A 16,152-nucleotide genomic window follows, 5' to 3' on the forward strand; every position below is an offset into this window, starting at 1 on the left:
TGGAATGCAATTATGTATGTGCAGGTTTTAAGCAACGGAAGATACAGAAGCGTGCGGCATTGTGCTGTGGTGAGCTCTTCACGTGCACGCATTTCAATTCTGACCTTTTACTATCCTTCTCCGGATGTGGTCATTGCTCCTGCAACAGCATTGATTGAGAATAAGCAACCGGCTTTGTTTACAAGATTCATACATCAAATACAACTAAAATCCTCTGCAGCACCAAGATTCATAAATCCTCTGTAGCATAAAGAAAATTGCCTGAGCGTCGATTCCCGGAATCGACGCTCCGCCCCTCGGGCGGGGTGGGGGCGGCGCCCGCGCAGCGCCACCCCCGGGCGGGGTGGGCGCCGCCCCCACCCCGCCCAAGGGGCGGAGCGTCGATTCCGGGAATCGACGCTCAGGCAATTTTCTTTGTGCTGCAGAGGATTTATGAATCTTGGTGCTGCAGACCATCCTAAAACATATATCATATATCAGAAACCGCTGGTGACCTTCCCTCTTGTCGCTGGCCACACAGAAGCCCCTCAAAACGACCAAATTCCGTTGCCTGACGCTGTTGATGATCTCCACTTCGTTGAGGAATTCAGAATCCCCCTCCGGCGTGCAGTTCCTGATTCTCTTCACAGCTATCTGCCGAGCATCCGGGAGCGTTCCCCTGTACACCATACCGAAACCTCCTCGGCCGATGAGATTGGCGTCACTAAAATTATCAGTGGCGTCCCTGATCTGTCGAATGTCGAACGACACTGCTCCATTGTTGGGCCTCAGCACTGCCTGTAGGAGTTTCTCATTCCGCCTCACGAATCTTCTGTGCACCACAGCTTTAGGATCGATCATTGTTACCAACAGACAGTAGAAAAGCCCTAAAACGAAAGCGATGGCAATGCCAATAAAACTGTAGGCTAAATATTGGCTACGAGACACGTTTTGGACGAAGGGCAAGCTGAAGATACACGTGGCAGTATCTATGTTTTTCGGGCCGAATTCATTAACCACTCCAGCGGCATACAGACATATGAAATACCAACATTTCACAACTTCAGATTCAGTTTTGTTTGTCACGTTCTTGAACTTGTATGTCAGCATGTTAATAGCGAGTTTTGCACCCTCGTTGCATTCCGAACAGTAGACCCGATCTGTGAGATCGCCTTTGCAGGCCGAGTCCACGGAAGAAGTCACCCCTGTGCGAATCCAGTCTTGCGTGGTCTGTATGCCGTAGCACTGGCGTGGGCTCGAAACAAACGTGGACACATTGAAACAACTTTCCACCAAATCTGGTGAGAGAGCCAGAGATTCGAGTTGCTGCCGATACATCCCGAGACAGGAGACGGCAGAAGCATGGCTGGGAAGCTCAAACATGGACGCGTCTTTCAAATACTGAGCCAATCCTATGCCCATCACCCCCCGCAACGTCTCGCAGCAATTGTCTTTATTCATCACCGGGTTACAGCTGGACTTATCCCATGGCAGTTGACGGACATAATCAAGGTCGAGTGGACATTCGGTCTCAGCGCTCATTACCCAATTCAACGCCAATAATTGCATCACCAAAGGGATAGTATCCACATTCATTTTTGCTAGTCGTACTGCTTGCTAACCCAAAAATAGAGGCAATCACGGCCGCCGACACATTGTGGCCTTCAGGTTTGCCGCATTAGTGGTAAAGATCGCCGCCAGGCCAAATTCCAGAACATTTTTTCTGCATTTACAACGTATTCGACGGCGAGGAACATTTTTGAAATGTAAAAGTGATTGGTAAAAAAAATTCAAATCGGAAAGTTTCCCTCAAATTCTAGACAAAAATTTACGAAAAGCCCTTATTTCTTGTCACATTTTTGGCCAATTTGCTGAAATGAGACTTTTACAAATACAAAAGGAATATAAAGAAAGATGGGAGTAGTGCCCTTCTGTAGTTACACACAGTTGATATCCATTTTTTAAACAATTTTTGGTGTTAAAGAATTAAGATTAGTAAGCTATGGTGTTTAGAAGATTCTTCTTCAACAAATAATAGACCATCCTAAAACAAGCAAGTTGAAAGAATATTGCCGGAGCGTCGATTCCCGGAATCGACGCTCCATTCTATGCTATTATATTGTAGAAAGACTAGGGATGTAAATAGCATAAATATAATCTCTACATACTAAACAGTAGCAGGGCTGAATGGTAATCGATAATCGAACACAATTTCTTAGAGTCTTAATACAAAATCAAGACATTTGGTAGTACAACAGAAATAACAGGACCAAATGCACGATAGAATTTAGAGCTCCCTGAGAATCTAAGCACACCCACAATTGTTATCATTTTTAACTTGACTCTCAACGTTTGAACTACAGTTTTAAGCAATTGTATTTAGTATTCCACAATAAAGATCTCCATGAGAATATAAGCAAGCCCACGATTGTTATCATTTTTAACGGAACTCTGATCGTTCGAAGCATAGTTTCAAGAAATTGTATTTAGCATTCGACAATAAGGTAATTGAGTAGTTTCAAAAAATATTTTATCTTTAAACTACAGTTGTTAGATAATTATAACGTTGAATTTTTTTTTATGCAATCTATATTAATGTCACATACCTTCGTATTATATATATAATCATTTAAATTTGAATCTCGGAATACTTACACAAGCGTTCGTTTACATTAAAATAAGTGCTTGACATATGCGATCCGATCACAATGAGTAAGTTTGAATTTGAATCTTCTATTATATTAAAAAAATTATTAGAAGTTTCAAGTTGAAGTAGAAAAATTACAAATTTCTGAAACAGTATGTACCATATCTTCCCGAATAAAGTTTTGATTATATTTATGCTATTTACATCCCTAGTCATGCTATTATATTGTAGAAAGTATTCATATATCCATTCTTTGCTATTATATTGTAGAAAGAGTGATCTAGGGTGCCAAATCCATGGTATATATATATATATATATATATATATATATATATATCCGTCATATCTTCCACTACTTCTTGGTAGGTTTCCGGATGGATGAACATTTCAGAGCTTTCACACATAGATATGGTGTAGGTAGTCAAATATTATGATTAGAGTATGCAATATCAAGCTCGGTAATTTGAAGGTGCTTATTAGATCTTTTTGGGCGTGGGGGGCGGGTGGAAAATAAAAAAAATCTAGTCTAAATTACCCTTTGTTATATTCATTGAATATTAAACTTAAAGTTTTCTGCCAAAATAATGAGTAAAAGTCATTGATTCCCAATTTATTATAATGCATCATCAATTGTGCGTTGTAATAATTTTTAGAACATTGGTGTTCTCAAGTATCATGCATTCATTGGCACAATAATTTTTTAAAATATTATCTCATGGTGTTTTTTTTTATGTCCTGGAGCACCACCAGTAGTGCATCATAGAAATTAAGGGCACATCAATACGGCCATGAAATTTGTCTATTAATGTACTTAAGATCTATTGGAGCATTGTTAAAGGTGCATTACTACATTTAATAATAATAATTGACCGACAATTGCAGGAAATTTTAACTCAATAGCGAGTTAAGATGTACCAAATCACCATAAATGGTATGTCCTTTCTTTCTAAGTATACTAACAAGCATAATAAAGAAACAATATGCACTATATATTAACCCATTGTACATAGTGTGGCTCGTAAAAGCATCAATGATCACTGCGAGTTGATGCACCACGTGGAATTTTTTTTGAAAATAATGAAAAGACAAACAAGTTAAAGAACAATTTTAAATTTTAAACCACTAAATACGTAGAGTGGGGGATAACAATCAATTTACTTGGTCCCTTTTTCATTCAAATAAGTATGGTTATGTTATGGTTAGTGTGTAGAGAAAAAATATAAAAAAAAAATTAGTATTGTTTGCAAAAATCCACCATGGAAGTAGAGAGGAACTCTTCGCTTCAAGACGACAGAGATTCTAAAAAGGTTGTTACCAGAAGGAACAGTGTTGACATGGGAGTCTGCTAAAACCATCATAGATTTAGAAGACTTTTGAAACCTGGAATGTTGGGCATGCATGTGAACTCAGATGGGGCACTAGTTGATGAAAGAGAAGAATATGGAACATCTTCGTCAGCATCCAGTCACTCATTTGAAGATGTGAATTCTGATGGTGTGCAAGAAAATATGAGTGATTTTGAATAATTGTTTAAGATAGTTTATATAACTGATGTATGCATCGTATCTTCAAATAAAATTAATGTTTTCCATATTTTGTTAAATGAGAAGTTATGAAGCATTTTTATGTTGTTGGATTATGTCTTAAGTATGATAAATTTTATTGTTTAAATATCTACAATGCAATATCAAATTAGAGATATAATGTCTGTTTTATTCAGTATACAAATAAAGACTTTTGAATTCATTCAGTGATATAATTTGTTCATAATGTCATGTTTTTTTAGTTTTATAGTTGAAAAAATTTCAATTTCTTTTGTATCTAGCATGTTGTGGTTGAAAACATGTTAAATTTATACTTAGGAAAGAAAAATGATATTCTACCAGAAACATTAATGTGTTTTTTCCTTAAAATTTAACTTTGTTTGAGACATAAAAAATTGGTTTTATTAGCATTTTTTAAAAAGTATGAAAATTGACCCTAAAAAAAAAATCATTATTCCAGTATCAACACTTTCGTTCTGAAGCTATATTTTGCAGGAAAATTTCGTAGAAAATTTCGTAGTCACTGCCATTTTTAAAACAGCCGCAAAATTGACACCTAAAAAAAAAAACATCGTTCCAGTATACACACTTTTCGTTTTGAGCACTGTTTTTGTGGTTTTTTTGAGGTTTTTGGGCCAGAGTTCCCGTTTTGAGTTTATAGTTCCCGTTTCAAAGTTTACATTGTTAAATAAATTGATTTTCTTTTCTCATACATTTTGTATGATATTAAGTCAAAACTTTTCACTTATTCCACTTGTAACATAATAACTAAAAACATGCCACTTTTCCATTTCCTTACATGCAACTTTTCAAATTCCTTAAATGCAACCTTTCAAATTCCCTACATGCAACTCTTCAAATTCTTTGCATGCAAATAGTAATTGATAAACTACATCCATATTATCATACTACGATATTATCCCATCCAAAAAAAATAACATTTTCTTCAAACAATTACCATACTTTTACATTTTCTTCAAACAACTACTATATTATTACATTTGCATGTAAGCATTTCTTCAAACACTTTACATGCAAACTACCATAGCAAACTATTTGCATTGTTGGGCATCAGATCCCCCGTAGCATGTTTTTGGGGCTCAAAGCCCAAGTTTTGGTCAAGTATATTGTAAAGACTCTGCGAAGTAAGGGCACGGAGTGTGAAGTATAGGATGAGTCATAGGGTTGTCTGTCCTAAAATATTGCAATGTAATGTAAAGTCATGTCATCCTACCCATGGTCCGCAGACCATGGGAGTGTATAAATAGAGCGAGACTCTAAGTTGTAAAGATAGGGAATTAAGAAAAAGAATGGGAATGGTTCAAGCATAAAAGAAGAGTCTAAGTGTACTGGGTCGTAGTAGTAGGAAGAGGCTCTGTAACTGAGTGCGCAGAGGCCTAGTAGAGTCCATAGCTGAGTGCGCAGACCCTTGCAACTGAGTGTGCACAGTGGTGTCGAGTCTGTAATCAGGATTGAATATTAATAAAGATAAGATTGATTCTAAATACTGTGTATCTGGGCTTACTCTTACTTTTATGCATTTATATTGTTTGATGATTGCACACAATTATATGAATGTTGAATGATAAATAAGAATATTAGGCTCACACAAATAAGTTAAGTACTATAATAATAATGCAGTAAGTATAAGGAATTATGGTAATACTTTCTTCGCACTGCAAACAGAGTTGCGTGAAGGCAGCTTCACAGTTGCAAGGGATAAATAGCTGCGTGAAGCAGCGTGTGCAAAGGGTCGAACTGCAAGCCTCCCAAAAATCATCAAGACATCCCTAGGGTGTGGAAACCTGGTTCCAACACCCTCCCATACTACCTCAAGTGAGACCTTAGTCCGCGCACCATAGAGTTTTGCCGAAAGGGCTGGTAGTTTCGGGATTTGTTTGGCTAAATCACCTTCGAACCTGGGTCAGGCCCATACAAGCCAACAAATGGTTCTGTTTCTGGGACGGGGATCTACATAAGGGATGTCTGATGTTGTTTCACTGGAACCCAACAAAGAAATAGATTTAAGAGTGGTTGGATAAGAAGATTCATGAGTTCGTGACACAGGAAAACAGAACTCTGTGAGTATCTAAGGAATAGTAGTTGGAACGCTACTTGTATACAGAAATCCACAAAATTTTATTTGCATCCTTTCCTTCTGAGATGTATGAGTGGATCGCGAAGCTAGCAGACAGCCAGGGAAGGTGTAGGCTTGACAAACCAATAGTGTGGACTCTGGAACTAGTGTGAAGACTAGAAGCCTCAGAAGATAAGATAGTGTGAGATGTGGACCACTGGCTCAACCAAATAATAGAAGGATTTATTACTGAGTTCACGGTAGACACGACAGTCGGCCACAACAAGGCAGAGCGACGTTTTCTGAAGATTTCTTTTCCAAGTTCAAGACCCTTAGATATCTCTTGGAAGGTGTTAAGGTTAAGAAAGAAGAGAGTAACCTTATCTATTCCATTCTTACTAAGTTGGGACCAGCCTACTCTGTGTTTGTTTCCACCTTCCATTCTACAAGAGAAGCCTTCATTTCTCAAGGAACAGACTACAATTCCCCTTCCTTTGACTCTTTTTGTGATTCTTTAATAAGAGAACAAGAAAAATTCTTACACCTTGGTCTTCTTTATGTTGGAAACTCTTCCAGGAAAGCGTTAGCCGCCCAACAGCAACCAAATTCAAAGAATCCTAAGAAGTCATATCCTAAAAAGAATGGTCCTAAACCAAACAAGGGTCCTAAGCAATCTCAGCCTCAAAATGAAAAATCATTTCAACAAAATGATAAGACAAATAAAAACAAATGGAAGAAGACTGATAGACATTGCAACTTTTGTAATCGAGATGGCCACTTAGAATCCAAATGCTTTAAGAAGATGGAAGCCTTGGAAGCAGTGATGAAGAAACATAACATCCATTTGGAGCATTCTTCAACTTCAACTTCATCTTCAGGAATGGCACTTTCTGCATGTGGTTGTCAATCATCTCGGTCTGGTTATGCATTAAATGTATCTTCTTCTTCTCATTCTCATGAGTGGCTCATTGATTCTGGAGCTTCTTATCACATGGCCAAAAACAAAGCCATGTTTTCTTATTTAAATGATTGTAACACCAAAAATATATATGTTGGTGATGATAGATCTCTTAATGTTGTAGGGACTGGAACTGTTTATCTAGACAATGGTCAATTTAATGATGTATTATGCGTTCCAACCTTATCCTGCAACCTTCTATCTGTATATCAGATAGCTCATTCAGGTGAAGGTAAAATCGTTGAATTTTCACCTCATGATGTTGTAATCAAGGACCTAAGAGATCCTAAACAGATTTTATCTACTGACATTGCTGATGATTCTACAAGGTTGTATAAGTTTCACAACTTTGGGTCATCAAATCTTCCCTCAATATTTGTTGCTCATAACGATGAAGTGAGCAAACTTTGGCATGAGCGATTTGGTCACATAAACTATCGCTCCCTTCAGCATCTATGTAAAGAAAATATGGTGATAGGTCTTCCTTTGGTATCTTGCAGAGATGGTGTTTGTTCCGGATGTGTACTCGGAAAACATCATCGGGACAGTTTTGAAAAACGTGCCTCTTGGCACGCCTCAGCCCCTTTACAGCTTGTGCATAGTGATTTATGTGGTTCACTTCTAGTTGTTTCATTCTCTGGCTGCAAATATTTCTTAACTTTCATTGATGATTTCTCCAGACGCACTTGGGTATACTTCTTAAAACTCAAGAGTGAACTATTTAACACATTTTTGGCCTTCAAGGCCTTTGTTGAAAAACAATTTGGACATCAAATTCTTAAGCTAAGATCTGATAATGGCGGAGAATATGTTTAAAACACATTTATCAACTTTTAAACTGAGAATGGAATTCAAATGCAACATACTGTTCCATATACTCCACAACAAAATGGTGTAGCTGAAAGGAAGAATCGCACCTTAAAGGAAATGGCTAATTGTATGCTACAATCTAAAGGACTTGGTCTTAGTTTTTGGGCAGAAGCAATTAACTATGCAAATTACATAATAAATCACACTCCTACTGATCCAGGTGGATGTTGGTGGCCACCCACCAACCCATTTGGACCCCCAAAACTGTCTCTTTCAGTCTTTTCAGTTTCCTAAATTGCAGCACAGTTTACTATTTTTAGCAGTTTTTTGGGTCCTGAACTTCCGGAGCCGTTTTGAGGCCCTAAACGACGTTTTTTTGGGAATCTGGGGCAACATGGGTCCATGGACCGATGTTGCCTCCCAAAGTGGTAGTATTCGGATAGATATTTCTAACGAGCTATCATACGCGTCAAACGGAGATTGTATGCCAAAGTTACGACCCCGGGAAATTGATGTACCAATTTACCCAAACGGGGCCCACAATTTGGCGTTTCATCTTCTAGGGTTAGGTTTTGGAATGTGAAGGGTTTTCCATTGTTTCTCAACAATAAATAGGCCTTCGAGCCTCATTGTAACACAGTTCAGAACAGTTCAGAGGCATGTAGCCATCACATCTCTTCTCAGAGATAAGCTACCATCGCCCTAGCTAGTTTATTGCCATTTCTGTTTGTAAGCATATTTCAGTATTTTCCATTAATGAAATGAAGTATTATTTCCGCTGCATCTTTGTGTATATGGTTATCTCTGAAATTTGTTGCGTTCCTGTATATGGAAACTTTGTCGCCCACCTGAAACTTGTGTGGTACCCCTGTGGGTGAGGAGGAGTTGTTCCTGTGTCTTGTCATGACTGTATCCCTTTGCTGCTGCTGCTGCTGCATGGAGGAACCCTTCGCGGGGGTCATGGATGTGATGGCAATCTTCCCCTTACTTTGGGAGTGAACCTGACAGATGAATTTCCTGGTCTGTGAGATGAGCTTGCTGCCTTTCTTAGCGGTGATCAAAGATGTGGCGGTAGGTGGGGCTACCTCCGGTATCCTGTATAATGCATTATTCAAAGAAATAATGACAGCACGAGGCCTTGATTCATACACAACATGTCGCCTCCACAAGTATGGTTGGCCTAATAATACATCACAAACATCCAGAGGTGTAACATCACACAATACCTCGTCTGTGAAGGGCTTGATGCTGTAGGGAAGGCAGCACTGCTGGCGAACTTTGAGATCTCGTCCTTCATGAAGCCGCCCGATACTGTACGGCTGTTGGTGTGGTGTAGTCGGTAGACCCAACCGCTTCACGACCTTTGCTGAAATGAGGTTCTTTTGGCTGCCACTTTCGACAATGAATTGCAGCGGCGAACCCTTCACCCACATTTGTGAGTGGAAAAGACGCTCCCCTTCCTCTGGATTTTCAAGCTCATCTTTGTGGATCTTGGCGGTGGCAACAGTGGCGCTGGGATCGGCATCAATGATCTGCTTCCCTTTGCCATTCCCCTTCTCGGGTTCTAGCTCAGGGTCGGAACATGCATCTGATTCAGAAGCCTTCAACTCAGCCACCAGCGACTGCTTGGTCTGACACTCACTTGTGTTATGAGTGGGACTCTTGTGGAACTCACACCACTTCCCTGTGTCCTTCTTCGGCTTCATGGTGTTGTTCTTTTCTTGCGGCTTCGACAGGTTGTCTTGGGTCACCCCGCCTTGGCTTTGTCCTTTGGGCTTCGGATTTGCAGATCCAAAGTCTCGCTTCTTCTATTTGAACTTTTGCTCGATTTTGACAGCGTATCTGTATGCTGTGCCGAGTGAGGAGATGTTCAAGAACACCATCTCTTCCTGGATGTATTTATGCAGGCAGCCACGGTACTTGAGTACAAGATGAAGCTCAGAATCTTTGATACCCAACTGTGTGCGAAGGGTATGAAAAATGTTTGTGAACTCCGGCACATCTTGGTCTCGTCCCTGCCGCAGTGTGGTCCATTTGATGTATTTGTCCTCATAGCTTCCGACAGGGTAGTACTGCTCCTTGATGGCATCCCGGAAGTCATTCCAAGTGGGTGTGGCTGAAAATAGTGAGCCTGTACTTTCATCCTTCTGCTCGCAGTAGGTTTCCCACCAGTCCTTGACGTGGGGGGCTGCTTTGAGAAGAGCGAAAACAATCTTTTCCCGACTTGAAAATTCATGAACAGAAAAATACCCATCTAGCAGATTTAACCATTTATCTACAGCATCTGCGTCTATTTGACCCTCGAAGATGGGGATTTCAAAATTAACTTGTACCTTAAACGGTGTGGAGTTTCCAGAGTCGCTGTTGGAAGCCGATGCGTCGCCTCTGGGCAACCGTTGAAGGATCTGCGCAAAGCTATCCATCATCGCGTTCCTTTGTCGTTCGAGCGCTTCTTCAAGCAAGATTTTGATAGGATCTCCTGCCCCCTCGTCTTTCTTCTCATCTGCCATGGGAGGCCGTCGAGATTTTCGAGGCTGGTCTTGCAAAGGTTCGACCAGTTCAAGCCCTAACTCCTTATATCCCGACCTCGTTGGGGACATGCAAAGAAACACAGAGAAAAAGCAGACCGCTCTGATACCACTGATCCGGATTTAAACAGGAACGCAACAAATTACAGAGATAACCATATACACAAAGATGCAGCGGAAATAATACTTCATTTCATTAATGGAAAATACTGAAATATGCTTACAAACAGAAATGGCAATAAACTAGCTAGGGCGATGGTAGCTTATCTCTGAGAAGAGATGTGATGGCTACATGCCTCTGAACTGTGTTACAATGAGGCTCGAAGGCCTATTTATTGTTGAGAAACAATGGAAAACCCTTCACATTCCAAAACCTAACCCTAGAAGATGAAACGCCAAATTGTGGGCCCCGTTTGGGTAAATTGGTACATCAATTTCCCGGGGTCATAACTTTGGCATACGATCTCCGTTTGACGCGTACGATAGCTCGTTAGAAAGATCTATCCGAATACTACCACTTTGGGAGGCAACATCAGTCCATGGACCCATGTTGCCCCAGATTCCCAAAAAAACGTCGTTTAGGGCCTCAAAACGGCTCCGGAAGTTCAGGACCCGAAAAACTGCTAAAAATAGTAAACTGTGCTGCAATTTAGGAAACTGAAAAGACTGAAAGAGACAGTTTTGGGGGTCCAAATGGGTTGGTGGGTGGCCACCAACATCCACCTGGATCACCTACTAAGGCTTTAAAGAGTATCACTCTAGAAGAAGCATGGAGCTCAATCAAACCAGATGTAAGTCACTTTCGTGTTTTTGGAAGTGAAGCGTGGGCCCATATTCCAGATGAAAAGCATAAAGCTTTAGAAGCTAAGAGTGAAAAATGTACTTTTGTTGGATATTCTGAAGATGTTAAAGGCTATAGACTTATTCCATTTAAGTCCAAAAATGTTATCATTAGAAGAGATGTAAAATTTGATGAAAATATATCGGCCTGCGAGCCTAGTCCGGCGGATGTGCCACCTCTCCCTATCTCTTCTACTTTTGAAAAAATTTCTTCTTCAGATGATGAAAGTGAGGATGACAATCTTCCCCCACCATCTCAGGATCCTCCTTCATCTCCTCAGCTTCCAAAATGGGTTTGTGCTACTCGAGACGCAGCAGGTGATCTTGCCGATGATCCTACAGATCAACGATGCACACGTTCACAGTTTGATAGAGCCTCTTCTTTACTAGCTCAAGCTCCAGTAAATTATGATCCTGACACCTTTGCAGAAGATTCAGGCCATCCAGATTGGGAAGAAGCTATGAATGAAGAATATCATTCATTATTGGCAAATGATACATGGGATCTTGTTCCTCTACCAAAGGGATGAAAACTTGTTAGATGCAAATGGGTTTATAGAACCAAGAATGGACTAGATGGGAAAGTTGATAAACATAAAGCTCGTCTTGTTGCTAAGGGTTTTTCACAAGTTGAAGGCATTGACTATACTGAAACCTTCTCCCCTGCTGCCAAAATGAACTCTATCCGCCTTGTTCTTTCCCTTGCTGCCTCTTTCAAATGGGAAGTCCATCATATGGATGTTAAATCCGCCTTCTTGCATGGGGACTTGCATGAAAAAATCTATATGGAACAACCTATTGGCTTTATACAAACAGACTCCAGCCTTGTATGTCGGCTTAATAAATCCCTTTATGGTTTCAAGCAAGCTCCTCGAGCTTGGTATGCCAAAATGGATAACTTTCTTTTAGAATCTGGCTTCTCTAGGTGTCATTCTAACAATAGTGTTTGCACCAAGAAAGTGGGCAAGTCTCTTATCATTCTTGTTCTTTATGTTGATGATCTTATCCTGACTGGTAGTGATCCCAACCTTATAAACCATGTGAAGTCTAGCCTTAAAAGGAAGTTTGAAATGACAAACTTAGGACACTTACATTATTTTCTCGGTCTTCAAGTCTTGCAATCCAAGGAAGGTATTTCCCTTTCTCAGTCCAAGTATGCCTCTGATATTCTACGCCACTTTCACATGGAAGAATGTAAGCCAGCCCCTTCTCCCTTTCAGTCTGGAGTCAAACTTTCAGTCACTTGTACTTCTCCTGAATTTGATGCTACCTTGTACCGTCAACTTGTAGGAAAACTTTTGTATCTAACCCATACTCGTCCTGACCTTTCCTTTGTTGTTGGCCTTGTTGCTCGGTTTATGCAAAACCCACGTGGAAGTCATTGGAAAGCAGCTAAAAGAATACTTCGTTATGTTCGAGGTACAGCTCAGTTTGGGATTCATTACAGTGCCGAAGCATCTCCTCTATTGGTTGGTTTCACTGATTCCGATTGGGCTGGTGACCCTGATGATCGGAAGTCTACTACAGATTATGTGTTCACTCTTGGTTCAGGACCTATTACATGGGCTTGCAAGAAACAAGGTGCCATTTCTCTTTCTTCAGTAGAATCAAAATATCATGGTGCCGTAGAAGCTAGTAAGGAAGCCTTGTGGCTTCGTCGGATCCTGTCATAGTTTGGCTTTCAGCAGCAGCATCCGACTACACTTTGGTGTGATAATCAATGTGCAATTCAGCTATGCAAAGATCCAGTCCAACATCAGCGCAGCAAACACATTGAACTACACATGCACTTCATCAGAAAGCTCATTCATGACCATGTTCTTGAAGTGCAACATTGTTCAACAGATGATCAAGTTGCAGACATCTTTACGAAGACTCTCACAGAGGCGAAGTTCACTAAACTTCGATTTATGTTAGAAAATTATATATTACAGAGCAATGGAACACATTAAATATTGCAGAAATATAAACACAGAAAACGCACAAAACAAGAGAGACACAGATATACGTGGTTCACCCAGTTTGGGCTACGTGCACCCCGAACAGCCAGTCATTCCTTTCTATTATCCAGCAAAATGAAGAGACACAACCTACAACAAATCCGTTGTAATATCATCTGTTTTCTCTCACAGTCTCACCTCTCTGTTTCTCACTCACAGAATACACGTCTATCACACAGCCTCAAATACAATACCCTCATACAAAGAGAGGGGGTTTCCTTCTAGGGAAAAAAAAACCCTAAACTAAACATAAGTTCTACCGTCAGATCATTCACCTAATGAATGGCCTAGATTGACTAGAAATTACTATAATTTTACAAGGCAATTTTACAGTTGTTTTTAGCTTCGGGGGCGCTGCCCCCGAAACCCCCCGCCAGGGGGGGGCTCCCAAAGGTTGCAGCCGCCCCCCCTAGACCCCCCCTGCAGCGAATATTTTACGGGCGGCGTTGCCGCCCCCATTTCGATCTGGGGTCCAATGTGGCGATACCTTTGAATATAGAAGATAATTAGGCTCCACATCCAACAATCTCCCACTTGGAGACTAATTGTAGCAATTCCACTGCTACTCCATTTGCTGGACAATTACTCCTCTTTGGACCTGGTTGTTCCTCATCTTCATCGTCATCCTTGAAGACCAATTGAAACTGAGCATATTCTCAGTTTCTCCCTGGTTACGACTTTTGTTAGCATATCTGAAGGATTCTGGCTAGTGTGTATCTTTTCCAGCTTCAACTCTCCATCTTCCAACACTGATCATATGAAATGGTACTTGAGCTGTATGTGTTTAGTCCTGGAATGAAATGCTGAGTTCTTTGCAAGATGAATGGAACTTTGGCTATCACTGTATAACGTGCCCATATCATGCTCCTTACCCAATTCACCCATAAACTTTTGTAACCAAATCATTTCTTTACTAGCCTCTGTAGCAGCAACATACTCTGCTTTTGTTGTTGAAAGTGCAACAACACTTTGGATTTTTGAAACCCAACTGACAGTTGTTCCTCCAACAGTAAATACATATCATGTAGTGCTCCTCCTATTATCTTTGTCACCTACCATATCTGCATCAACATATCCTTGTAGGGAGATGTTTGAACCACCAAAGCATAATGCTCGATTTGTGGTACCTTTCAAATATCTGAGAATCCATTTCACTACCATCCAATGTTCCTTTCCTAGATTGTTCATGTATCTTCTTACAACTCCCACTGCATGTGCAATATCCGGCCTTGTGCAGACCATTGCATACATTAAGCTTCCAACTGCTGATGCATATGGAACTTTAGACATATAATCCATGTCTTCTTGGGTCTTTGGGCACATTTCCTTGCTAAGTTTGAAATGGCTAGCAAAAGGTGTACTAATTGGTTTTGCATTGTGCATGTTAAATCTTTTCAACACCTTTTGTATGTACTCATTCTGAGACAATGTTAATTTATGATTTTTCCTGTCTCTAGTTATTCTCATACCAAGGATTTGTTTTGCAGCTCCCAAATCCTTCATTGCAAATGAATTTGCCAATTTTCTTTTGAGAACATTTATTTCCTGCATGTTAGATCCTGCAACAAGCATGTAATCTACATACAATAACAATATAATATAGCTGCCATCATTTTGCTTTTTCAAATAAACACAATGATCAAAGTGACATCTAGTATAACCTTGTTCAGACATAAACTTGTCAGATTTTAGATACCACTGCCTTGGAGCCTGTTTTAAGCCATACAAGCTCTTCTTCAACCTGCACACTAGTTTCTCCTTCCCTTTCACCTCATATCCTTGTGGCTGCTGCATATATATCTCTTCCTCCAAATCCCCATGGAGAAAGGTTGTCTTTACATCTAACTGCTCAAGATGCAAATCTTCAGCTGCTACAAGACTTAAAATAGTTCTGATTGAAGTCATTTTAACAACAGGAGAAAATATTTCATCAAAATCAATACCTTTCTTCTGTGCAAAACCCTTCACCACAAGTCTAGCTTTATACCTCTGTTTTCCTCCATGTTCTTCCTTCAGCCTGTAAACCCATTTATTCTTCAATGTAGTTTTTCCTACAGGCAACCTGACTAAATCCCAAGTCTGGTTATGCATTAAGGAGTCCATATCTTCTTCCATGGCTACCTCCCACTTCTTCCTGCTTTCAACCTGCATTGCTTCTTCATAACATTCGGGTTCACCAGAATCAGACAACAATAAATAATCTAATGAAGGAGAGTATCGTTCAGGGGGTCTACTTATCCTGGTAGATCTTCTAACACCACTTTCAGGTGTTTGGGGTGCCTGTTGTTGTTGTGGTGGTTGTTGTGGTTGTGGTTGTTGATTATTATTATTTTCAGGCACCTTTCCTTTTTTAGTGATTTCATCAAGAACTGCGTATTCCTTGTTTTCCTTTTCCTGTTTCGTTTCCTGCAACTGATTCTTATACAAGACCTTTTCATTGAATATTACATCTCTGCTCCTAATGATTTTGTGATTTTCGTAATCATATAAGCGATAACCAAAATCATTAACACCATATCCAATAAAGGTACATTTCTTTGACTTTGCCTCAAGCTTTGTTCTATTTTCTTTATCAATATGGACAAAGGCCTCACAACCAAAAGGCTTTAAAATAGAGTAGTTTACCTTTTTACTTGTCCATGCTTCCTCTGGAACACCACCATCTAAGGAACTTGAAGGCCCTCTATTTATTAGATAAACAGCAGTATCTACAGCATCTGCCCAAAACTGTAAAGGCACTCCTGCATGCAATCTCATGCACCTTGCACG

The 16,152-nt window shown here is 40.1% G+C and overlaps 1 protein-coding gene across 1 annotated transcript; it reads right to left on the bottom strand.

Moving 5' to 3' along the window:
- Window positions 1-204: 204 nt before the first annotated feature.
- LOC149185655 (putative receptor-like protein kinase At1g11050) lies at window positions 205-1,575 on the bottom strand. Its single transcript, XM_089409102.1, has one exon. The coding sequence runs from the start codon at window positions 1,573-1,575 to the stop codon at window positions 205-207; it is 1,371 nt and encodes a 456-aa protein (XP_089265228.1).
- Between the last annotated feature and the right edge of the window lie 14,577 nt (window positions 1,576-16,152).

The sequence above is a fragment of the Pinus tabuliformis genome, chromosome 3_1 (genome assembly GCF_031772625.1).
Source record: "Pinus tabuliformis cultivar Carrire ecotype Pingquan chromosome 3_1, CPIR1, whole genome shotgun sequence".
Classification (NCBI taxonomy): domain Eukaryota; kingdom Viridiplantae; phylum Streptophyta; class Pinopsida; order Pinales; family Pinaceae; genus Pinus; species Pinus tabuliformis.